The sequence below is a fragment of the Neofelis nebulosa genome, chromosome 10, assembly GCF_028018385.1.
Source record: "Neofelis nebulosa isolate mNeoNeb1 chromosome 10, mNeoNeb1.pri, whole genome shotgun sequence".
NCBI lineage: Eukaryota > Metazoa > Chordata > Mammalia > Carnivora > Felidae > Neofelis > Neofelis nebulosa.
The window spans coordinates 69,752,705-69,779,843 of NC_080791.1; the positions used below are offsets into that span (position 1 = coordinate 69,752,705).

The 27,139-nt window shown below is 35.7% G+C and overlaps 1 protein-coding gene and 1 long non-coding RNA gene across 8 annotated transcripts in view; both read right to left on the reverse strand.

Moving 5' to 3' along the window:
- Nucleotides 1–27,139, reverse strand: part of BTBD10 (BTB domain containing 10) — an 87,496-nt gene that overhangs the window by 15,471 nt on the left and 44,886 nt on the right. For all 7 annotated transcript variants that reach the window (XM_058688304.1, XM_058688303.1, XM_058688307.1 and 4 more), the window contains 4 exons: nucleotides 8,918–9,114; nucleotides 5,783–6,068; nucleotides 2,332–2,434; nucleotides 584–704 (listed from right to left, as the gene is read on the reverse strand). In XM_058688304.1, the coding sequence (XP_058544287.1) occupies nucleotides 584–704; nucleotides 2,332–2,434; nucleotides 5,783–6,068; nucleotides 8,918–9,114 (707 nt within the window). The remainder of the gene's footprint in view (nucleotides 1–583; nucleotides 705–2,331; nucleotides 2,435–5,782; nucleotides 6,069–8,917; nucleotides 9,115–27,139) is intronic.
- LOC131487508 (uncharacterized) lies at nucleotides 16,132–24,291 on the reverse strand. The gene is made up of 2 exons (XR_009249791.1): nucleotides 21,983–24,291; nucleotides 16,132–21,739 (listed from the first exon to the last, which is right to left on the reverse strand). It is a non-coding gene; the product is annotated as an uncharacterized LOC131487508 (long non-coding RNA).

The following is a 27,139-nucleotide window of genomic DNA, read 5'->3' on the forward strand; positions in this document are numbered from 1 at the left end:
TAGTGAGGGGAAAATATCAATCAAAAAGTTAGGATTTCCAAAGTTCTAGACTCTGCTCTGAGGCTGTTTGATGTTCTCAAAGTGACTTAGCCCTTTGTATGAACTGAGTATCCAGTTTAAGATATGTAATGACAAATACTGTTTTTGAGAATTATTTTTATCTTCCACAGGGGCTTAAGATATTATTTCACATGCAAAGTACAAATATAATTAAATTTTTGGTTGATGTGATCTGAAGAGTGAAGCCAAATACCGTACTTGACCAAAGCCAGGGTTCCCAAGCTGGAAGATAAAGAGTTGCAACAAAAGACAGAGACAGGGATCAAGGAGGAAATCTGGGAGAGTCTATCAAATAATAAATACATGCATACATAAATATATACATAAAATTTCTAAAAAGTTTTGGAAAATTGCACAAGATCTTATAAAGATCTCTGTAGACTTCCACAAATCATCTTGATGGTATTAGAATGCTTTATAATCCAATTAAATATTTGATGCCTAGGTAAATAGCACTATTTCAGGCTTTTCATTCCAATACTGTAACTCTACAAACCACTTACACAAAAAACATCATACTTACTGAGATCTCTACATTTAATAGTACTATATTCAAAAGAAATACAAAGATAGTCGCATGCTTCTCTCAGTTCAGGAATAGATATGCCATCAGGACAACGGATTATTCCTGTTTTGTAGTAATCCTACAAAAAAAGTAAAGAATGCATAAAACATCTAGAGCACAAGGTGTCCAAAACCTTTTTATTAAAATTAAGCTGGCAGCATTTTCAAAAACAGTGGAGCTCTGAGATTTCTGAACTGTGGAATTTTAAAGTTAGATGGGACCTCAGTTCATCTAACCACTTCTTCATTTTACCAATATGAAAACTTGGGTTCACTGACTCACCCAGTCATACGATTATTTAATAGCAGAGGAAAGATTAGAACCCAGGTCTCCCCATTAATGATGCATTTCTTCTCTCTACTGTATCATGCCAATTCACATGTATTTTCCCCTCTGCAAGTTATTTTTCTATATAACTATCATCAAATTTTTAAACTTTTTTTAAAAAAGAAAGGTAAGGGGCACCTGGGTGGCTCAGTTGGTTAAGTACCTGACTTCAGCTCAGGTAATGATCTCTTGGTTTGTGAGTTCAAGCTCTGCATCAGACTCTGCACTATCAGTGCAGATTCTCTCTCTGTCTCCCTCCCCTCTCCCTCTTTCCCAAAATAAATAAACTGAAAAAAAAAAAAAGTTAAGTGACAGATTTTAAGTTACCTTCAATATTACCTAGAAAATTGAGCAAAATTTATGGTTAATAAAGAACTTAAAAGTCATATCCAAATATTAAAATATATAAACAGAATGCACAGTTAGATATTCTTCCAAATACTATTCTTTGGTGTGTCCAATTTTATGATGAACAATCACTAGCCCTCATTTCTAAAATCTACTTGAAAAGTTGTTAAGGGTTAGCCCCCAAACTTCTTGTCACCTCTACTTGGAGGGTCAAGTGGAATTGTAAGCACTTATCCCCCAAATCAAGATCTTCCCCACCCCTCCATCAAGCTTCCTTGGGGTTCTGAGCCACAATAACGCACTTAATAAAGCTGCTACACCAGTGGAAGCAAGATGTCTTCTGGTACTTGTCCAAGTACTAACAACCCAATCAAGATCAATTTCTTTTCCTATCTTGTACCTCAGGATCCCCCTGCCTACTTTCCCTAAAATTATTTCAGGAAACAGTATTTTCAGACTGTGGCATAAACTGTCACACACTATAAATCAAATCTTTATCACTAATTTGAAATTATAAGAAGGGACTCTAATACTAATTCAAATATTCATCAAAATAAAAGGTGAAAATCTCAAAACAAGGTTTAAAATGAAGATGCTAACAACTACATTTTGGATATGACTTTTACATGTTCATAACTGTCCACAGTGCCAGCTATGTGCAATAAAATATTAAAATTCACATAGTCTCATTCATTCTCAGGTAGCAAAAAATGATCAACTTATTGTATTTAAGAGAATTAGGAAGGGAGGAGTAATATGACTCCAGAAGTATTATCACTAAACCCTTGAAAGAACTGCCTATTTATACCTAAGAGGTAAATCATCCCCTGTCCTATCTGTGCAAAAGTCATAAAATTCATTTATTTGTGTCGTATTACCTTTATGTACTAAAATAAAAATAAATGAAATGGTATTTTTTTAAAACAATATTCTGCATACAGATATACAAATCGAACTCTGCTTCCAGTCCAAGTACCTACCAAAAAGAGGTTATGTGATTTAGCAAATACACGTAAGAAACAAGCACTCACCAGAATAGCTCGAAACACAGTGGAGCCAATTCCCTCTGCCACTTCATACTCTCCCTTCTCATTGGGACGTGTAAAATTATGTTCTCTGCCAGATCCAAACATCCTATGATGATAAATAATTGAGAAATGTAACAAACACGATACTTCCTTCAGAGGGAAAATTTATTTCATGTACATAAGTAAAAAGGAATTAAAATTTATCAGATTAGTTCAAAACATTCTTTATTTTTGACAGAGAAAGAGAAAGCATGCACACAAGCAGGGAAGGGGGAAGGAGGGAGGGAGGGAGGGAGGGAGGGAGGGAGGGAGGGAGAGAGAGAGAGAGAGAGAGAGAGAGAGAGAGAAAGAGAGAGAGAAAGAGAAAGAGAATCCCAAGCAGACTCCATGCTGTCAACACAGAGCCCTGATGCGGGGCTTGATCCCACAAACTGTAAGATCATGACCTGAGCTGAAACAAAGAGTTGGACACTTAACCAACTGAGCCATTGAGGTAGAGGTGCCCCTACCTCAAAAATTCTTATCAGCAATTTATTCTGGCAAATGTAACAAATGAAGAAATAGTAAAAGTACTTCCTTTCTGATGGGAGGGAACAAGAGTATAGATTCCCTATAAGCAAACAAAATCAAATGATAAAATTCTGAAGCTAAAGAAGTTTCCAGCTCCTGCTTCTCAGGGGGAAAAAAAAATCCATCAATCAATCAATCAGTCTAGGGGGAAAGATGATTTTTATAATAATCTTACCAGAAAGAAAAAGAAAAAGGAAACCATGTTATCTATGCCTTCTCCTTAAGACTGCTGCCTTCTTCACTGCAAAGTTAATGCTGTAGTGCAGCACATACAGGAAAAAGGAAGATGAGGCTGTTTCACTTTTCATAATTTTAACTATAAATCTAAGAAATATCACTCGGAATTCTTACACTTGCATCTTAGAACTGAAAAAAACAGCAATCAAATGCTCAGGTAGAGAGGAAGGAAGAAGTTAAGAGATGAATGAAAAGTTTAAACAAATGAGTAAAAAGCTCTTAATATTAATTTTTACATAAGAAAATACCAATTTCTATTTTTTCAAGTAATACTCTTGGCCCTTTAACAGTAACTATTTTGACAAGAGGCAACTTGCAGAATATGTTCTTTGAAATTTTCCCAATTTAAAAATTGTGATTAAAGGAAGTTGAACCTCAGAATTCCATGATACCATTGTTCCTAAAGTAAACATGGCTGAGTATTCCACTCAACAATTTCCCAATTTAAATGGTTTCCTCTTTTATTATAACACAGAAATCTATGAAAAACAAAGCTTTTTCATTTCAAAGTTTCCAAAAGAATGCCAACTGCTTTTTATAGTTCCCATAAATATTAATTTTCATTAATTACTCAACTGACATTGGAAAAGATGACTTCATTGATCTAAAAAAAAAAAAAAAAAGACAACAGTCTTTCAGGAATCAAATGTCATGTAATTTTCTCAAAGACTTGAAATAAAAATAAACTTAATTTTTAAGTAATCTCTACACCCAATGTGGGGCTTGAACTTATAACACCGAGATCCCATGCTCTATAGCCTAAGCCAGCCAGGTGTCCCTTAAATACTTGAATTTTTTTTTTACAAAAGCAGAACACAGATCAATCTGGATACACACACACACACATATGCACACACACACATATGTTGTTGGGCTTTGTTTTTTCTTTTTTTAAAAAATGTAGCATAACAAATGAAGCAAAATTTCAAATATCTACTTTTTAAGTGTGTTTCTTTAAAGTTTAGGTAAAAATAAAAAGTATTAATAGTGTCAAGTCATCCTCCTGACACCTCCCATCAATAATATCCCTTTGTGGGGTGCCTGGGTGGCTCAGTCGGTTAAGCGGCCAACTTCGGCTCAGGTCATGATCTCACGGTCCGTGAGTTTGAGCCCCGCGTCGGGCTCTGTGCTGACAGCTCAGAGCCTGGCACCTGTTTTAAATTTTTTTTTTTTTAATGTTTATTTATTTTTAAGACAGAGAGAGACAGAGCATGAACGGGGGAGGGTCAGAGAGAGGGAGACACAGAATCTGAAACAGGCTCCAGGCTCTGAGCTGTCAGCACAGTGCCCGACGCGGGGCTCGAACTCACGGACCGTGAGATCATGACTTGAGCCGAAGTCGGCCACCCAACCGACTGAGCCACCCAGGCGCCCCTGGCGCCTGTTTTAGATTCTGTGTCTCCCTCTCTCTGACCCTCCCCTGTTCATGCTCTGTCTCTCCCTGTCTCAAAAATAAATAAAACATTAAAAAAAAGTTAAAAAAAAAATAATACCCCTTTGTGCTGCTAAAAATACATAAAAGCCATAATTATTTTTTTCCTGAGAGATATAAAGTCTAATTGCCAATGTTAAAAGGAGCATTTATTTGAAAATGTAGTGTCATACGTTAGCTTTTATTCTGTATGCAGAGATACTAAGAAATCACACATACACATACACACAGACACATTCTAAATAGTTGGTTCCTCATATGCGACCTAGAAAAAAAAAACAAGTTTTTTCTACATGTTAACTTCTATTCCATTTATATCCTCTTTCTTTTTATACTTGAGTGAATAGAAAAAGATACTAATTTTACAATGAAAAGGTATTTGATCCTAGTTTAGGACACGTTGAAAAATCAAGTGTATATTGACTGTATCATTCTTAAGACTGCAGTTCCCACAACTACAAACTACGTTAATCTTTACTCTGAACCAGCAAAGATTTGAGGATGGCTAGTACCTCTCCTTCATTCTACTAACTACTTGTTAATAATGTTTCTTTTTTTTAAGTATCTACATCAAACTGACAATTTATGCTGACTTTTCAGATAACCAACCTGGTGGGTTTTTTTCTTTAAACAATGCTGATGCCTGCTATATTTGGTGGTTGAATTTGGGAGCCCCCAGGTGAAGAAAGCACATTATTTCTGTTAAATTTACCTTGTCACATACACTTTAAGGTTTTCGGCTGTGCAGATCGTTTGGGACCCTATCTTCATTAACTAATGTATGCATTTGTTTTTCCTGCTGATACAGCAAAGATGGTTAGAAATAAAACTAAGTTCAAGAGGTGCCTGGGTGGCTCAGTCGGTTAAGCATCTGACTCTTGGTTTCAGCTCAGGTCATGATCTCATCATTTGTGGGATCGAGCCCCGCGTCGGGCTTCGCTTCTGCCTGTTTGGGATTCTCTCTCTGCCCCTCCCCACTCACACTCCCTCTCAAAATAAATTAAAAAAATGAACTAAAAAAAAAACTTAAGTTTAAGATCTGGCTCTACCACTTTCTAGTTGTATTAACTTGAATACTTTATTTAACCTCCAAAGCTCAGTTCATCTGTACCAACAGCAATGTTACATTCCAAGAAAGAATTACTATAAAACATAAATAAATAAAATAATGTGAAAGTGCTTTATAATACTACAAAGAACGGCAATAATACAAACCTGCCCAACATTGTATTTGGCTGTGCAGTAAAAATGGATGGGTCTACAACAAATCTAGTGTTATCCACTATCAGTGTTACTCGTTCCGACGTTCTTACATTCCGAGCTCCTTCTTTTGCATTTTCATATACAAACACCATCTCCCCAGATGTCTTACAGCTACCATCTGAACTTGACTGACTACTGTTTCTGCTGCTGTTCCCGGCACTGCTACTAGAACCATTTGGAGATGCCTTCTGAGGGCGAGGACTGCTTGGACGAGAGGAACTGTGGTCTTTTTCTCGTTCTGAAAGAAAGATGTTTAAAAAAGCTATGCAAATTGTCCTCTAAAAAATTCAAAATCCACATAGAGCTTCTAAAAATCCTGATGTAGAAAAGTTGTTTTAAATCACACTATTTCTCCTTTTTGATTTCAAGTAATATTTCCACAGAACACCATAAATATTATTTCCCAGAAATAAAACCTAAAACATCAAAATGTTTTCTAAATTAACTGTTGTAGATTTTTTTTAAAGATGTACTGATGGCTAATGCTGACCCAGACCAATCAAAATTAAGGGAAATTTTATGATATTATTGTATTTAAAAATATACAGAAACCCAAGAACAGAATAGTCTTCCAACTCAAATAACTAAGCAATGAAAGCTAGTAAATGATTAATAAAAATACCAATGTTAACTGTCCTAAATTCTAAAAGTATTAGTACTATTCTGAGAACACAAAGTACAAACTTAGGACTCTCACTATGTTAATGAGAGCATTACCAAACTAGTAATTTATCTCACAAAAGCAAGGTCCCAAAGGAAGAAAAAAAGTCACTAAGGACACAGAAAGTATTTGTATTTTTCAAATGACTTTTAATGTCTCCCAAATAAAATGGCTTCAACAGCTGATGCTATAACTTTTGCTTGAATGAAAGTACTGCCACAAATTTTATAGGACCATATGATTACTATCTATAATTTTAATTAGGTAGGAAATAGTGTTAAAATTCAGAAGATACTCTTTAGCTGTTCTAATATTCTACAAAGGGAAAATTAAAACTAAGATTAGATTCTGTGGTAAATTCCCTTTAGAGGCTAGATAACTAAACTTTAAAGGTGACCTAAAAATGTACCTCCATCTCATCAGATTCATCAGCTTCTGCCAAATTCCTCCATGACTCAGGCTACTTAGAACACTCTGTACAGCTTTACTGATCATATAATTAGGTTGGCTATATCTCCAGAGATATTCTGACACCTCCATTTTATTGCCTGTTTCCAGAATGCTGGTAGCATCCCAAAAGCAAAATTTGCTGAATAAAATCATTTATTACACCCTCTTATTCTCTTCCCAGGTAATGAACTTAGCATACAACAACTTATTTATACTTGTGTTGATTTCTGGCTTATCAGTGCTAGTTTGACTTTAAGGACCTACTTTGATATTGATATGATAACTTCTCTGTATAATTAGGCCCTAAGATGAATGATTTTGATTTATAACAATCAAAAACAGGGGTGGTTGGCTCAGTTGGTTAAGCATCTGACTTCAGCTCAGGTCATTATCTCACAATTCGTGAGTTCAGGGCCCCGCTGACAGCTCAGAGCCTAGAGCCTAGAGCCTAGAGCCTGATTTGGATTCTGTCTCTCCCTCTCTCTTTGCCACTCCCCTGCTCGCACTGTCTCTCTCAAAAATGAATAAGCATTAAAAAAAATTTTTGGAACAATCAAAAACAACCTCAAATATTAAGTCAAGGTATTAAATGTGCCCCTTCCCCAGAGGCAAATGAAAATCAGCATGCTTGGGGCGCCTGGGTGGCTCAGTCGGTTAAGCGTTCGACTTCGGCTCAGGTCACGATCTCGCGGTCCGTGAGTTCGAGCCCCGCGTCGGGCTCTGGGCTGATGGCTCAGAGCCTGCAGCCTGCTTCCGATTCTGTGTCTCCCGCTCTCTCTGACCCTCCCTCGTTCATGCTCTGTCTCTGTCTCAAAAATAAATAAACTTAAGAAAAAAAAAATTTTTTTTAATAAAAAAAAAATAAGAAAATCAGCATGCTCAGACTGCTTACGTACCTCTGCTTCAGACTGGTGCATGCATTATAGTCACACAATGTATTTACCTCAAGTATAATAATGTTCATTTATAGTAATAAGTAGGAAGAAAAAGACCTGAGCTACTTGTCAAGAAAACAAAACACTTCACACCTTCTTTTTCATCTTGTTTTTTGAATTAAAAATTCTGTCAAAATTCAAAATAAATTACATGATGGTTATTCTAGCTTTTACTTCCTTTTCTAGCATGATTAACCAAGAATTACTATCAATAGTTTACTACAATTTTATTTTATTTTATTTTTTTATTTATTTTTTTTTCAACGTTTTTTATTTATTTTTGGGACAGAGACAGACAGAGCATGAACGGGGGAGGGGCAGAGAGAGAGGGAGACACAGAATCGGAAACAGGCTCCAGGCTCTGAGCCATTAGCCCAGAGCCCGACGCGGGGCTCGAACTCACGGACCACGAGATCGTGACCCGGCTGAAGTCGGACGCTTAACCGACAGCGCCACCCAGGCGCCCCAGTTTACTACAATTTTAAAAAATAAACCACTGCCATGTATCTCATAAGATAAAAATCAATTTGAAAGATTTTAAAAATCTACTTATCACAGTTTTAAAGCCTTTTTAAAATCACTTCTTTTAGAAGACTGTCCTAGATTCTTTAAAAAAAAAATTCATTTTTAAGTCTCATTTAATAAACTGATCTTTTCATAGCAAGAAGCTAAGTTTAAATAGAAGCAACTGGGGGCGCCTGGGTGGCGCAGTCGGTTGGGCGTCCGACTTCAGCCAGGTCACGATCTCGCGGTCCGTGAGTTCGAGCCCCACGTCAGGCTCTGGGCTGATGGCTCGGAGCCTGGAGCCTGTTTCCGATTCTGTGTCTCCCTCTCTCTCTGCCCCTCCCCCGTTCATGCTCTGTCTCTCTCTGTCCCAAAAATAAATAAAAAACGTTGAAAAAAAAAAAAAATTAAATAGAAGCAACTGAATAGAAGTTAATTTTACCTTGAAGTACTACGCACAATTCACTGTCATTACTGCTTTAACAAGGTAACTGCATGCTTATAAAAACGTCAGGAAGGTTAGTGAATTTTACATACCAACATGGTGCTGTCGTGTTGGAGAAGTAACATTTCTAATGCAAGGAGTGAGCTGAGATTCCGTTCTTTCATGAGATGAATCTCGCGATCTGTCACTTGACCTTCTTCTATCTCTTGATCGTTCATGTCCCCCACTAGCACCATGTAGACTCATTTTGGTGTGGTCAACAACTCCTTTAGCAACACGTGCGGGAGTACTAATAAGTCAGAAAACAAAATTAACCATAAAAGTAGAACGTAACATTACAAATGCTTTTAAAGAAAAAAGCAATTAACATAAAACTACTACTATTTTGAAGTGTAAGAATCAAATGCTACTTTACAATTCTGAAATGCAATTTACCTTAAACTTGTAGGTTTTATAAATTCTGAAACATTGTATCTTTAAAGATCATATAATCCAATTCAGTTTTTTTAAGAATGACAAAACTAAAGCCCAGAAATGTTCATTAACTTTTGAGTTAGTATAGTAGTAATAGTAGTCGACACCACCGACATCTCCTAAATATTGTTCAAATACTTTGCTCTCTTTGATTTGGGAGATGGGGAGGTGGAGCAAGAACACCAGCTTCTGGAACTCAAAAAAATGAGGTATGGGACAAAGTAATTGGTTTCCTAGCCAAATAAAATACGTCTACATGCTAACTTTAATCAGCTAATTTTGATTTTGACTAACTCTTCATAATTTTTCAAAATCATTTCTCTAAAAACTTTACTATGCTGTGTAAAGTCACAGAATGAAAATTTTAAAACATCTTAGGTAAATCTGCTCATGAGAAGTGAATAACTGAGAATGATGATTAATGTGGTTGACAGAATTCAGTAACAAAATTATTTATAAACTTGTATGTACTATGTGCACAATGCTATAAAGAAGCACCCTCAAGGAACTTATGATTTAAGTGTAGCAGTAATACATGAACATGTAGAAATTTAAACAAGAGTTATCTCAAATTTCACATGTAAAATGGCTAAATATACCTCAAATATTTAATAAACAAGTTACAGATAATAAATGCTTTAAGATCTCAGAAGAATAAGACATCACTATAAAGTTAAACACTGGTGAACCAAGGTGCTGGCAAATAAAATTTTAATAATCAAAATACATTGCAGGTAGGAAAACTGACAGAACAGAGCCAGACCTAATTAATATACTGGAAATTTACCATCTTAGCATATATCATGGTTCATGGTTTAAAAATACTACAGTTTGTTATAAATAAAAATAGAAGAAACTTCACAGCTTTAGAGAAATACAGACTTAGAATCGATTTGTACTTGAATACTTAATTGCTCAACGTTGTTGAATATTACTTAACATTTTGAAACCTTAGCTTCCTCATGTGTAAAATACAGGTTCGATTTACTCTGTAGGCTTAATATAAGGATTAAAAGAAGTATAAGCAAGCTACCAGCAATGTACCTGCACAAAAGAATCACACATTAAATACTAGTTTAGTTAGGACCGATGAAGATATTAAAGTTCACTTATGAGACTGCTCAGTCACGAGATATTTAGTAGATATGCTAATAACACTGTAACTCAAGCCTTTTGATTCATTCCAGGGCCCCCTCCATAATATTACCCTGCACTCCATCACTGAAACCACAATAATTAAAACTTAATCTTCTTGATTTCATTTTAAATTCCATAGTGCTTCAGGGTCATCTCCTCTGTTGGCCTATTACCTATAATTCTTTGTTATTTTAGTGGTTTCTTTCATTATGAAAATCAGTCATCACCTCATTGTAACAGACTACAAAGATAAAAGATAAGGCCAATTTTTGCATTTACCCTAAGAGTTACTTGTAGGAAAATAAAGACAACCTATCACCCTTTGTCAGTTGTCTTTCATAAACCTATAGAAAAAATAAAAAATTGTACTACCACCTTCTTTCAGTGAAAGAGATCAGAGTAGGATTGCATCTTTGAAACGTATTTTTTCTTCGAATAGAAAATATTCTACTGCATTCATGGTAAAAACCTTAGAGTAGAAACAATGGACTTTCTGGTTTATGTCCTAAAATAGGAAAAAGAAAGCAATCTAAAATAACGGAAGGATTATATATTGAAAAAATTAACTCCTCAAATTATTCTAGCAGTTAAGTTTAAATGTGTCAAGAAGCACATTTTCAAAATATGAATCAAACTGATAATCTAATGGATATGGTATATACAACAACTACAACTAAGGCAAATGCAGGACAAATTTCAGTTTGAGCAAGGGCCAAGCAGACTGATTAATTGAAAAAACATTTCCACCAGACATCCCTGTAACTGAAACATTAAATACTACTAAGCATTCTGCTAAAATACTGGCTTTGCTTCTAAACTGTATAGATTTTAAATAAATACAAAAGTTGTCATAATACACTTCCATTCTTTCTTTTCATTCCCAAGTGGAATGTACTCTGAATCAGATCTTCAAAACCAGATGTCATGGAAGACTAATGATGTCCTACTTTATTTAATTAAATAATTTTAGATCAGAAAAGCACTCCAAGGGCAAAAATAATTAACATGTGTAAAAGAAAATGAGGACAAGCAAGTTCAGAGGGGATAAGTCTGCTTCATGCTGCATTTAAAAGAGTTGGAGATATGTGACTGACGTCTATTTCTAGCCAAGACAAAATAACAAGGACTGCATTTACTTTCCTATCTGGAAAAATAACTGAAATGGATAAAATATATAAAACAATGGTTTGCAAGACACAGGATATCAGCAAAGAAAGAGTGATCCCTGAAAGATCAAAAACAAAGGAGATAACTGCTCCAAATTACGGTCTTCAAGTTTCCAGGGGCACCTGGGTGGCTCAGTTGGTTAAGCATCTTCTTGATTTCGGCTCAGGGCATGACCTCAAGGTTCATGAAATCGAGCCCCACATTGGGCTCACTCTGACAGTACAGAGACTGCTTGGGATTCTCCCTGCCTCTCTCTGCCCCTTCCCTGTTCACACAGTCTCTGTTTCTCTCAAAATAAATACACTTTAATAAGTAAATAAATGAATAAAAAATAAAGGGGGGGAATGAATTTTCAGGCAAACACACAAAGATGAATGAATTCATCATGAGCAGACCTGCATTATTAAGAAGAGTTACAGGAAGCCTGTTAGAAGAAAAAGTAATGCTAGATGAAAATATGAATCTACACAAAGGAATGAAGAACACTGGAAATAATAACTGCCTGGGAAGATATAGACTTTTTTAATTGTTTAAATCTCTTTAAAGGATTAAACAATAATTGTAATACAGCATGTGGTTTATAGCATACACATATAACTATAATAGCATAGTTTGGGAGGAGAGACACAGAAGTACACTACTGTGGCTCTTAAACCATTTCTTGTGTTCTGTAATATCATTTGTAGATAGGCTAATAAAGATGTGTATTATAAGCCCTAAAGCAACCACTAAAGTAGAGAAATAAAGAATTACAGCTAATAAGCCAACAAAAGAGGAAACAAAACTGTAAAAAAAAAAAAAATACAATTAATCTAAAACAGGCAAAGGAAAAAGGGGGAGGATGGGGACACAAGAACAAATGGGACAAATAGAAAATAAACAGCAAGATGACAGACTTAACCTTAATCATATCTATCATTACATTAAATGTAAGTGGCCCAACCCACAAAAGATTATCATTACACTGGATACATAAGTCAGACCCATCTATATGCTGCCTACATGAAACACACTTTAAATATAAAGCTACAAAGAGGTACAATATTAATGGATAATGAAAGATAAAACATTGTAAACACTAATCAAGAGTAAGCAAAAGTAGCTATGTTAATATCAGACAAAGCAGACCACAGAACAAAGAACATGACCAAGGCATTTCATAAGAATAAAGGAACATATTCATTAAAAGCACATCCCAGGGGTGCCTGAGTGGCTCAGTTAGTTGAGCTTCCAAATCTTGATTTCAGCTCAGGTCATGATCCCAGGTCTATGGGATCAAGCTCCTCTGCATTGGACTCCATGCTGGTCATACAGGCTGCTTGGGATTCTCTCCTTCCCTCTGCCCCTCTCCCCCACTCATGCTCTCTCAAAAAATTAAATAAAAAATAAAACAAATAAAAGCATGTCCCAAAAGTCCTTCTGCCTCATAACAGAGCTTCAAGATACATGAAGCAAAAACTACAAATATAAAATTACAAGAACTCCACAATTATGACCAGAGATTTCAATACTCTCCTTCTAATACTTAATGGAGCAAGTAGGCAGAAAATCAGAAAGATGAATACAATTTGAACACTAATAACTGCCTTGACCTAAATGACATTTATAGAACATTTAACCCAGTAAGAGCAAAAACTTCATGTGTTTCACATCCACACAAAACATTTACCAAGACAGACTATATTCTGGGCACCAAAACAAGTCTCGATAAATTTAAAAGAATTTAAACTCATACAATATGTCCTCTGATTACAATGGAATTAGATTAAAATTTAGTAACAGAACGATATATGGAAATTTCCCAAATATTTGGAAATTACATAACATCTTTTAAATAACCCATGGGGCAAAGAAGCAAAAGGGAAAATGGAAAATGTTCAAGTAAAAAAACCCCAACATAATCAAAATTTGTAGAATGGCACGACATTATAGCAATGGTTAGGGAGCAAATTATAGCATTACACGTCTACATTAGAAAAAAAAAAAAAGAAAGTTCTAAAAAAAAAAAAAAAACCACCTCAGTTTCACCTTAAGAAACTCAACAAAACTAGGGGTGCCTGGGTGGCTCAGTTGGTTAAGCATCCAGTTACGGCTCAGGTCATGATTTCATGGTCTGTGGTTTCGAACCCCCTGTCAGGCTCTGTGCTGACAGCCCAGACCTGGACCTGCTTCAGATTCTGTGTCTCCCTCTCTCTCTCTGGCCCACCTCTGTTTGTGCTCCACCCCCACCCCTCAAAAATAGTAAATAAACAAGCATTTAAAACAAGAAAAAGAAACTAAACAAAGACTAAATCAAACCCAAAGTATAAAAATCAGTAATAAAGCTCAGAGTACAAAGCAGAATTAATAGAACACAGAAAAAGAATGGGTAAAATCAATGGAAACAAAACCTAATTTCTTTGGGGGGGGGGGGGAACAAATTTATAAACCTTTAGCCAGACTGGGAAAAAAATAAGATACAAATTTCGAGTATCAGAAATGAGAAAATTGACATTCTACAAAGATCACCTATATTTAAAAAGTAATAGAAGAATATTATAAATAACTTTATGCAAATAAATTCATCAACTTTGAAAAACTGCTCAAATTCCAAACTACCAAAACTCACTCCAGAAGAAACAGATAAGGTGCATAGCTCTATTTCTATTACAGAAATTGAATTTGCAGTTAAGAACTTTCCCTCTAAGAAAACTCCAGGCCCAGATGGCTTCACTGACGAACTTCGCCAAGCACTTGAGAGATATAACACTAATACCTACATAAACTCCTCCAGAAAACTGAAGAAAACATATGTCCTAATTCATTCTATGAGGTCAGCATTACCTAGGTACCAAAACCAGACAAAGCCTTACAAGAAAACTAAAAACTGACATCCCTCAGAATATGCATATTTTCAACAAAATTTTAATAAGCCAAATAGAGCAATATATACAAATGTCACATCATGATCTAATGAGATTCATCCTAAAAATGCATGATTGTTTGAATACTCAAAATCAATTGCTATGTCAATTATACTTCAATAAAAGACTCTTTCCTCAATCAATATAATTCACCATATTAACAAATTAATGAAGAAAAATCTGTATCTCACTAAACATACAAAATACATTTGGCAAAATACAAAACCCATTCCTGATTAGGGAAAGAAAAAGAAAAACCCACCTCTCAGCAAAAGTAGGAATACAACAGAATTTCATGAACTGGACAAAAGATATTTATGGAAAACCTACAACCAACATCATACTTATACAAAGATGTCCACTCTCACCACTTTTATTCACCAATGTACGAAAGATTCTAGCCAGAGAAATATGTCAAGAAAAAGACATTGAAGGCACACAGATTGGAAAAGAAGTAAAACCAACCTTATATGCAGACAATATAATCATCAACTGTAGAGTCTAGTACAAAAAGTTACTAGAACTAATGAGTTTATTAACAAGGTTACACAGGGAACCAACCCATGCACAAATGAAAATCTGCGTACAACTTCTGACTCCCCCAAAATTTAATAGCCTACTGTTCACCAAAAGCCTTACCTATAAACAGTTGATTAAAACATATTTTGTATGTTATATGTATATTATAATAAAGTAAGCTAAAGAAAACGTTAAGAAAATCATAAGGAACAGGAAATACATTTACAGCACTGTATGTATACTTATTGAGAAAAACAAATATCCACGTGTAAGTAGTCCCACACAGTTTAGATCCATGTTGTTCAACGGTCTCTATACTAGCAACAAAATAACCAGAAATTGAAATTTTAAAACAACACTATTTACAATAGAATTAAAAACTTGAAATATATAAGGATAAATCTGACCAAAGATGCCAAAAACTACAAAAACATTGCTGGGAGTAATTTAAAAAGACCTAAATAAATGGAAAAATTTACCATGGTCACAAGTCAAATAATTCAATATTGTTAAGATAGCAATTCTCCCCACAAGTTGATCTACAGATCTTTTTTTTTTTCAATATATGAAGTTTATTGTCAAATTGGTTTCCATACAACACCCAGTGCTCATCCCATAAGGTGCCCTCCTCAATACCCCTCACCCACCCTCCCCTCCCTCCCACCCCCCCTCAACCCTCAGTTTGTTCTCAGTTTTTAAGAGTCTCTTATGCTTTGGCTCTCTCCCACTCAAACCTCTTTTTTTTTTTTTTTTCCTGCCCCTCCCCCATGGGTTTCTGTTAAGTTTCTCAGGATCCACATAAGAATGAAACCATATGGTATCTATCTTTCTCTGTATGGCTTATTTCACTTAGCATCACACTCTCCAGTTCCATCCACGTTGCTACAAAGGGCCATATTTCATTCTTTCTCATTGCCACGTAGTACTCCATTGTGTATATAAACCACAATTTCTTTATCCATTCATCAGTTGATGGACATTTAGGCTCTTTCCATAATTTGGCTATTGTTGAGAGTGCTGCTATAAACGCTGGGGTACAAGTGCCCCTATGCATCAGTATTCCTGTATCCCTTGGGTAAATTCCTAGCAGTGCTATTGCTGGGTCATAGGGTAGGTCTATTTTTAATTTTTTGAGGAACCTCCACACTGTTTTCCAGAGTGGCTGCACCAATTTGCATTCCCACCAACAGTGCAAGAGGGTTCCCATTTCTCCACATCCTCTCCAGCATCTATAGTCTCCTGATTTGTTCATTTTGGCCACTCTGACTGGCGTGAGGTGCTATCTGAGTGTGGTTTTGATTCGTATTTCCCTGATGAGGAGCGACGTTGAGCATCTTTTCATGTGCCTGTTGGCCATCCAGATGTCTTCTTTAGAGAAGTGTCTATTCATGTTTTCTGCCCATTTCTTCACTGGGTTATTTGTTTTTCGGGTATGGAGTTTGGTGAGCTCTTTATAGATTTTGGATACTAGCCCTTTGTCTGATATGTCATTTGCAAATATCTTTTCCCATTCTGTTGGTTGCCTTTTAGTTTTGTTGGTTGTTTGCTGTGCAGAAGCTTTTTATCTTCATAAGGTCCCAGTAGTTCATTTTTGCTTTTAATTCCCTTGCCTTTGGGGATGTGTCAAGTAAGAAATTGCTACGGCTGAGGTCAGAGAGGTCTTTTCCTGCTTTCTCCTCTAGGGTTTTGATGGTTTCCTGTCTCACATTCAGGTCCTTTATCCATTTTGAGTTTATTTTTGTGAATGGTGTGAGAAAGTGGTCTAGTTTCAACCTTCTGCATGTTGCTGTCCAGTTCTCCCAGCACCATTTGTTAAAGAGACTGTCTTTTTTCCATTGGATGCTCTTTCCTGCTTTGTCAAAGATTAGTTGGCCATACGTTTGTGGGTCTAGTTCTGGGGTTTCTATTCTATTCCATTGGTCTATGTGTCTGTTTTTGTGCCAATACCATGCTGTCTTGAGGATTACAGCTTTGTAGTAGAGGCTAAAGTCTGGGATTGTGATGCCTCCTGCTTTGGTCTTCTTCTTCAAAATTACTTTGGCTATTCAGGGCCTTTTGTGGTTCCATATGAATTTTAGGATTGCTTGTTCTAGCTTCAAGAAGAATGCTGGTGCAATTTTGATTGGGATTGCATTGAATGTATAGATAGCTTTGGGTAGTATTGACATTTTGACAATATTTATTCTTCCAATCCATGAGCACGGAATGTTTTTCCATTTCTTTATGTCTTCTTCAATTTCCTTCATAAGCTTTCTATAGTTTTCAGCATACAGATCTTTTACATCTTTGGTTAGATTTATTCCTAGGTATTTTATGCTTCTTGATGCAATTGTGAATGGAATCAGTTTCTTTATTTTTCTTTCTGTTTTCTTTATTTTCTTTCTTTCTGTTGCTTCATTATTAGTGTATAAGAATGAAACTGATTTCTGGACATTGATTTTGTATCCTGCAACTTTGCTAAATTCATGTATCAGTTCTAGCAGACTTCTGGTGGAGTCTGTCAGATTTTCCATGTAAAGTATCATGTCATCTGCAAAAAGTGAAAGCTTAACTTCATCTTTGCCAATTTTGATGCCTTTGATTTCCTTTTGTTGTCTGATTGCTGATGCTAGCACTTCCAACACTATGTTAAACAACAGCGGTGAGAGTGGACATCCCTGTCGTGTTCCTGATCTCAGGGGAAAAGCTCTCAGTTTTTCCCCATTGAGGATGATGTTAGCTGTGGGATTTTCATAAATGGCTTTTATGATCTTAAATATGTTCCTTCTATCCCGACTTTCTCGAGGGTTTTTATTAAGAAACGTTGCTGAATTTTGTCAAAGGCCTTTTCTGCATCGATTGACAGGATCATATGGTTCTTATCTTTTCTTTTATTAATGTGATGTATCACATTGATTGATTTGCGAATGTTGAACCAGCCCTGCAGCCCAGGAATGAATCCCACTTGATCATGGTGAATAATTCTTTTTATATGCTGTTGAATTTGATTTGCTAGTATCTTATTGAGAATTTCTGCATCCATATTCTTCAGGGATATTGGCCTATAGTTCTCTTTTTTTACTGGGTCTCTGTCTGGTTTAGGAATCAAAGTAATGCTGGCTTCATAGAATGAGTCTGGAAGTTTTCCTTCCCTTTCTATTTTTTGGAAAGCTTGAGAAGGATAGGTATTATCTCTGCTTTAAATGTCTGGTAGAACTCCCCTGGGAAGCCATCTGGTCCTGGACTCTTATTTGTTGGGAGATTTTTGATGACTGATTCAATTTCTTCACTGGCTATGGGTCTGTTCAAGCTTCCTATTTCCTCCTGATTGAGTTTTGGAAGCGTGTGGGTGTTTAGGAATTTGTCCATTTCTTCCAGGTTGTCCAGTTTGTTGGCATATAATTTTTCATAGTATTCCCTGATAATTGCTTGTATCTCTGAGGGATTGGTTGTAATAATTCCATGTTCATTCATGATTTTATCTATTTGGGTCTTCTCCCTTTTCTTTTTGAGAAGCCTGGCTAGAGGTTTATCAATTTTGTTTATTTTTTCAAAAAACCAACTCTTGGTTTCATTGATCTGCTCTACAGTTTTTTTAGATTCTATATTGTTTATTTCTGCTCTGATCTTATTATTTCTCTTCTTCTGCTGGGTTTGGGGTGTCTTTGCTGTTCTGCTTCTATTTCCTTTAGGTGTGCTGTTAGATTTTGTATTTGGGATTTTTCTTGTTTCTTGAGATAGGCCTGGATTGCAATGTATTTTCCTCTCAGGACTGCCTTCGCTGCATCCCAAAGCGTTTGGATTGTTGTATTTTCATTTTCATTTGTTTCCATGTATTTTTTCATTTCTTCTCTAATTGCCTGGCTGACCCATTCATTCTTTAGTAGGGTGTTCTTTAACCTCCATGCTTTTGGAGGTTTTCCAGACTTTTTCCTGTGGTTGATTTCAAGCTTCCAGATACACTATGATTCTAATAAAGAACTGAGGTTTCTTACTCGAAAGTGACAAATTGATTTTAAAAATTCATACAGACAAACAAAGGAACTACAATAGTCTATGTAACTTTTTAAAAAGAACAGATATGGAACAGTAACACAACCTAATTTCAAGGCTTATTATAAAGCTATAGGAATGAACACAGGAAGCTACTGGCATGATGACAGATAACTAGATCAATAAATCAGGCAAGGGCCCACATACATACATAGACAACACATTTTCAATAAGGGTTCAAAGTTAATTCAAGAGTCTTTTGATCACATAGTGCTGAAACGAATGAATATAAATGTATATTCCACTGCCAGCACCTAGAAAGGGGGGTGGGGGGGGGAGTTGCAGGAAAGGGAGAACTCTGATCTAAAGTTTGCATCATATACAAAATGTGAAGTCAAAATGGATCACAACCCTAAATCCAAAACCTAAAATTATAAAACTCTGATGGGGGAAAAAAAAGCACAGTTCATTAATAAATTGATGGACTGGGATTACATCAAAATTAAAAACTTTCACTCTTCCGAAGAGCAAAATTTCATTCTCACTTAAGAGAATGAAATCACGACCTTAAAGAGCTGGAAAAGTAACAGCAAATAAAACCCAAAACCAGAACACAGGAAATAATAAAGATCAGAGCAGAAATCAATGCTATCAAAACCAAAAAAACCAAAAAAAAAAAAAAAAAAAAAAAAAACAGAATGAAACCAGAAGCTGGTTTTTTGAAAGAATTAACAAAACTGATAAAACCCCAGCCAGTCTGATCAAAAAGATAAAGGAAAGGACCCAAATAAAATCAAGAATGAAAGAGGAGATCACAACCAACACAGCAGAAATACCAATAATAAGAATATTACAAGCAATTTTACACCAATAAAATGGGAAATCTGGAAGAAATGGACAAATTTCTAGAAACATATAAACTACCAAAATTGAAACAAGAAGAAAGAGAAAATTTGAACAGACCCATAACCAGTAAAGATATAGAATTAGTAACGAAAAATCTCCTAAAAAACAAGAGTCCAGGGCCAGATGGCTTTCCAGAGGAATTCCATTGTTCCAAAAAATGAAAATGGAAGGAAAACTTCCAAACTCATTCTATGAAGCCAGCATTACCTTGATTCCAAAACCAAAGACCCCACTAAAAAGGAGAACTATAGACCAATTTCCTTGATGATGCAAAAATCCTCAACAAGATACTAGCCAACCAGATCCAACAATACATTTAAAAAAATTATTCACCACGACTAAGTGGGATTTATACCTAAGATGCAGGGCTGGTTCCATATCCGCAAAACAATCAATGTGATACATCATATCAATAAAAGAAAAGACAAGAACCACATGATCCTCTCAATAGATGCAGAGAAAGCATCTGACAAAATACAGTATCCTTTCTAGATAAAAAACCCTCAAGAAAGTAGGGATAGAAGGATCATACCTTGAGATTATATAAGCCATATATGAACGAGCCAATGCTAATATCATCCTCAATGGGGAAAAACTGAGAGCTTTCCCCCTAAGGTCATGAACAAGACAGGGATGTCCAGTCTCACCACTGTTTTTCAACATAGTATTGGAAGTCCTAGCCTCAGCAATCAGACAACACAAAGACATAAAAGGCATCCAAATCAGCCAGGAGGAGGTCAAATTTTCACTCTTCGCAGATGACATGATATTCTATATGGAAAACCTAAAAGATTCCACCCAAAAACTGCTAGAACTAATCCATGAATTCAGCAATGTTGCAGGATATAAAATCAATGCACAGAAATCAGTTGCATTCCTATACACCAATAATGTGGCAACAGAAAGAGAAATCAAGGCATTGATCCCATTTACAATTGCACCAAAAACCATAGAATACCCAGGAATAACTCTAACCAAAGAGGTGAAAAATCTATACACCGAAAACTATAGAAAGCTTATGAAAGAAGTTGAAAAAGACACACACAAAAAAAGGAAAAATATTCCATGCTCCTAGATAGGAAAAACAAATATTGTTAAAATGTCAATACCACCCAAAGCAATCTACGTATTCAATGCAATCCCTATCAAAATAACACCAGCATTCTTCAGAGAGCTAGAAGAAACAATCCTAAAATTTGTATGGAACCAGAAAAGACTCCGAATAGCCAAAGCAATCTTGAAAAAGAAAACCAAAGCAGGAGGCATCACAATCCCGGACTTCAAGTTGTATTACAAGGCTGTAATCATCAAGACAGTACGGTATTGGCACAAAAACACTCAAATCAATGGAACAGAATAGAGAACCCAGAAATGGACCCACCAACCTGTGGCCAACTAATCTTTGACAACGCAGGAAAGAATATCCAATGGAATAAAGACAATCTCTTCATCAAGTGGTGCTGGGAAAACTGGACAGCAACATGCAGAAAAATGAACCTAAACCACTTTCTTACACCATACACAAAAATAAACTCAAAATGGATGAAAGACCTAAACCTAAGACAGGAAGCCATCAAAATCCTGGAGGAGAAAGCCGGCAAAAACCTCTATAACTTGGCCGCAGCAACTTCTTACTCAACACGTCTCCGGAGGCAAGGGAAACAAAAGCAAAAATGAACTATTGGGACCTCATCAAAATAAAAAGTTTCTGCACAGCGGAAGGAAACAATCAGCAAAACTAACAGGCAACTGACAAAATGGGAGAAGACATTTGCAAACGACCTATCAGATAAAGGGTTAGTATCCAAAATCTATAAAGAACTTATCATGGGGCGCCTGGGTGGCTCAGTCGGTTGAGCGGCTGACTTCGGCTCAGGTCATGATCTCACGGTTTGTGAGTTCAAGCCCCGCGTCGGGCTCTGTGCTGACAGCTCGGAGCCTGTAGCCTGTTTCGGATTCTGTGTCTCCCTCTCTCTGACCCTCCCCCATTCATGCTCTGTCTCTCTCTGTCTCAAAAATAAATAAACGTTAAAAAAATTAAAAAAAAAAAAAAAAAAAAAAGAACTTATCAAACCCAACACCCAAAAAACAAATAATCCAGTGAAGACATCAGCAAAAGACATTAATAGACACTTCTCCAAAGAAAACATCCCAATGGCCAACAAACACATGAAAAAATGCTCAATATACTCATCATCAGGGAAATACAAATCAAAACCACAATGAGATACCTCACACCTGTCAGAATAGCTAACACTAACTCAGGCAACAACAGATGTTGGCAAGGATGTGGAAGAAAGGATTTCGTTTGCACTGCTGGTGGAAATGCAAACTGGTGCAGCCACCCTGGAAAACAGTATGGAGGTTCCTCAAAAAATTAAAAATAGAACTACCCTACAACCCAACAATTGCACTATTAGGTATTTATCCAAGGGGTACAGGTATGCTGTTTCAAAGGGGCATACATACCACAATGTTTACAGCAGCACTATCAACAACAGCCAAAGTATGGAAAGAGCCCAAATGTCCATCGATGGATGAATGGACAAAGAAGATGTCATATATATACATGATGGAGTATTACTCGGCAATCAAAAAGAATGAAATCTTGCCATTTGCAACTATGTGGATGGAATTAGAGGGTATTATGCTAAACGAAATTAGTCAGAGAAAGACAAATATATAACTTCACTCATATGAGGACTTTAAGATACAGAGCAGATGAACATAAGGGAAGGGAAGCAAAAATAATATAAAAACAGGGAGGGGGACAAAACATAAGAGACTCTTAAATAGGGAGAACAAACAGAGGGTTACTGGAGGGGCTGTGGGAGGGGAGATGGGCTAAACGGGTAAGGGGCATTAGAATCTACTCCTGAAGTCATTGTTGCACTATATGCTAACTAGCTTGGATGTAAATTTAAAAATAAAGAAAAAAAATAAATCTAATGATGATAACCCCCCCCCCAAAAAAAGAGAATGAAATCACGTATCTGATAAAGAACACGTATTTAGAATATGAAGAACTCCCAAAGTAATGTGCAAAAAAAAACTTGAGCTATACAGATGAAAAAAAAAATTAAGGACATGAAAAGATGCTGAACATCATCACTCTTAAAGAAATGCAAATTAAAACCACAATGTAACACCATTTCACATCTATTTGAATGGCTAAATAAAAGGAATGGCCATATCAAGTGTCGATGAATTTGTGTAAAAATCAAACTCTCACATATTCCTGATGATAATGTAGAATGGTACCACCACTTTGAAAACCGTTTTTGGAAAACAGTATGAAAGTTTCTTAAGAAGTTAAATATATTCTCCCAGCCATTCCATCTTACCTATTTACCCAAAAGAAATAAAAGTATATGTCAATAAAAAGATACAAACATTGTTAGTTGCTTTACTTGTAACAGCCCCAAATTGGAAACAACCTAAATGCCTATAAACAGGTAACTGGATAAACAATTTTGGTGTATGCATACAATGGAATACTACTCAACAAAAAGGAGAAACAAATTATTAATACAAATTACAACATGGGTCAAGTTCAAAATTATACTGAGCGAAGGAAGCTAGATCACTACACCATCCAAAAAAAGGGAACATTTATATCAAACTCTAGGAAACACAAACTAAAGTACAGTGTCAGAAAATAAAGTGGTACTTGTACGGGCATGGAATATGGGTGTTGAAAGAGGCAGAAGGAAGAGTTACAAGGGATCCCAAGCAGAACTCTTTGATTAGAAATAAAAGGCAACAACCAGAAGAAAATTATGAAAGGAGAAAATTCCATAGATAAAGCAAACATGTAACAAAGGTAGATTAATCATTTATAAAAGCAGCACAGAGGTCGAAACACAAAAACAGTAAAATCAATTACATCCACAAAAATCAGTCAAGGCATACACAAAATAAAAGATGTAAATATGACATCACATACCTAAAAAGTGGAAGGAGGAATAAAAATTTAATGCTTTTAGAATGTGTTTGAATTTAAGTGACCATTAACTCAATATAAACTGCTATATGTGTAAGATGTTATATATGAACATAATGGTAACCACAAACCAAAACCTATAATAGATACACAAAAAAATAAAGAGAATGGAATCCAAGCATAACACTAAAGAAAACCATCATACCAGGAAGGAATAGAACAAGAGAAAAAGAAAGGAACAGAGAAAAACTGTAAAAACAACCGGAAAGCAAATAAGTACATACCTATCAATAATTACTTTAAATATAAATGGAAAAAAAAATTCCAATCAAAAGACACTAGATGACTGAATGGATAAGAAAAACAATACCCATTATATGCTGCCTACAAGAGACTCACTTCAGACCTAAACCCATGTACAGACTGAAAGTGAAGAAGGGCTGGAAAAACATATACCATGCAAACGGGAGTGAAAAAAAAAAAAAAAAAAAAAAAAGCCCAGGTGCCTTATAACAAACAAAAGAGACTTCAAAACAGACTATATCAAAAAATAGAAATAAAATAAAAAATAAAACAGACTGTAGCAAGAGAAAAAGAAGGGCACTACGTAATGATAAAGAGAACAATACAAGAGGATATAACAATTGTAAATATCTATACACCCAACAGAGTAGCACCTAAATGCATAAAGCAATTATCAAAAGACATAAAAACAGAAACTGACAGTAATACAGTAATAGTAGGGGACTTTGGCACCCCACTTACATCAATATATAGATCAGCCAGACAGAGAATCAAGGAAACAGTGATTGAAAGACATATTAGGCAAGATGGACATAACAGATATTTACGGACATTCCAACCAAAACCAGCAACATATACATTCTTTTCAAGTCCACATGGAACATTCTACAAGACAGATCATGTTAGGCTATAAAACAAGTCAATAAATTTAAGAAGACTGATATCATATTAAGCATCTTGTCCAACCACAACAGAATGAAACTAGAAATCAATCACAAAGGGCGCCTAGGTGGTTCAGTTGGCTAAGCATCTGACTTCAGCTCAGGTTATGATCTCACAGTTCGTGAGTTCAAACCCTGTGTTGGACTCTGTGCTGACAGCTCAGAATCTGGAGACTGCTTCACATTCTGTATGTGTCTCTTTCTGCCCCTCCCCCACTTGTGTTTTTTTTTTTCTCTCTCTCTCTCTCTCTCAAAAATAAATACACATTAAAAACAATTTTTCTAGGGGAGCACCTGGGTGACTCAGTTGGTTAAGTGACCAACATTGGCTCAGGTCATGACCTCGTGGTTTGAGAGTTCAAGCCCCGGGTCGGGTCTGTGCTGACAGCTTACAGCCTGCAGTCTGCTTTGGATTCTGTGTCTCCCTCTCTCTCTGCCCCTACCTGGCTTGTGCTCTCTCTCTCTCAAAAATAAACAAACATTAAAAAAAAATTTTTTTTAAGCAATCACAAGAAGGAATCTGGAAAGAACACACATACATGGAGGCTAAACAACATGCTACTAAGCAATGAATGGGTCAACCAAGAAACCAAAGAAGAAATAAAAAAATACACAAAGACAAATGAAAATGAAAACACAGTGGTCCACAATCTTTGGGACACAGGTAAAGCAATTCTAAGGGAGAAATTTATAGCAACACAGGTCTACATCAAGAAATAAGAAAAATCTCAAAACAATTCAACCTTACAAAGAATTCAACCTTACAACTAAAATTAGGAGCTAGAAAAAAGAACAACCAAAGCCCTAAGCTAGCAGAAGGAAGGAAACAGTAAAGATTAAAACAGAAAAAAGAGAAAAGATTAAAGCAGAAATAGAGGATTAAAAAGTAAAAGATCAATGAAACCAGGAGCTGATTCCTTGAAAAGATAAACATTGATAAGCCTTAGCCAGACTCATCAAGAAAAAAAGATAAAGGCTCAAATAAATATTTCAGAAATAAAGGAGAAATAACAACTTACACCACAGAAATACAAAGAAGCATGCCAATAAATTGGACAATCTAGGAGAAATTGATAAATTCTTAGAAACATATTATCTTCCAAAATCAGGAAGAAATAGAAAACCTGAACAGACCAATTACTAGTAAAGAAAGTGAATCAGTAATCAAAAGACTCCCAACAAACAACAGTACAAGACTAGACACTTTCAAAGGCAAGTTCTAGCAAACATGAAGAGCTAATACTTATTCGTCTCAAGCTATTCCAAAAAAATAGCAGAGAAAGAAAAACTTTTAAATTCATTCTACAAGGCCAGCATTATTACCCTGATACCAAAACCAGGCAAAGACACTGCAGAAAAAGACAACTACAGGCCATGATCTCTGACAAACATGGATGCAAAAATCCTCAACAAAATATTAACAAACTGAATTCAACAAAACATTAAAAAAGCAATTCACCACAATCAAGTAAAGTTTAGGTATGGAAGGGTGGTTCAATATTCGCAAATCAATGTGACATCACACTAACAAAAAAAAAGGATAAAAACCATATGATCATCTCAGAAAAAGCATTTGACAAAATACAACACCCATTCATGATACAAATTCTCAACAAAGCAGGTTTAGGTGGAACATATTTCAACATAATAAAAGCTTTATGTGGAAAACCCACAGCTAACATCATATTCAATGGTAAAAAACTGAGAGCCTGTCTTCAGATTAGGAACAAGATGAAGATATCCACCCTAGCACTTTTATTCAACATAGTACAAGTCCTAGCTGCAGCAATCAGACAAGAAAATGATACAAAAGGCATCCACTGGTAAAGAAGAGTAACTCATTATTTGTAGATGACATGATACTATATATAGAAAACCCTAGACTCCACCAAAAAACTATTAGAACTGATATATTAACAGTAAAGTTGCAAGACACACAATCAATATACAGAAATCTGTTCCATTTCTACAAAGTAGCAGAAAGAGAAATTAAAACAATCCCATTTACAACTTTACCAAAAAGAATAAAATACCTAGAATAAACTTAACCAAGGAGGTGAAAGACCTGTACTTTGAAAACTATAAAACACTGATGAGAAAGTGAAAGTGACAAACACAAATGGAAATCTATTCCACGCTCACAGGTTGGAAGAATTAATATCATTAAAATGTCCATACTGCCAAAAACAATCTACGGACTCAATGCAATCCCTATCAAAATACCAACAGCATTTTTCATAAAACCAGAATAATACTAAAATTTGTATGGGACCACAAAAGACCCTGAATAGCCAAAGCAATCTTGAAAAATAACAACAAAGCTGGAGG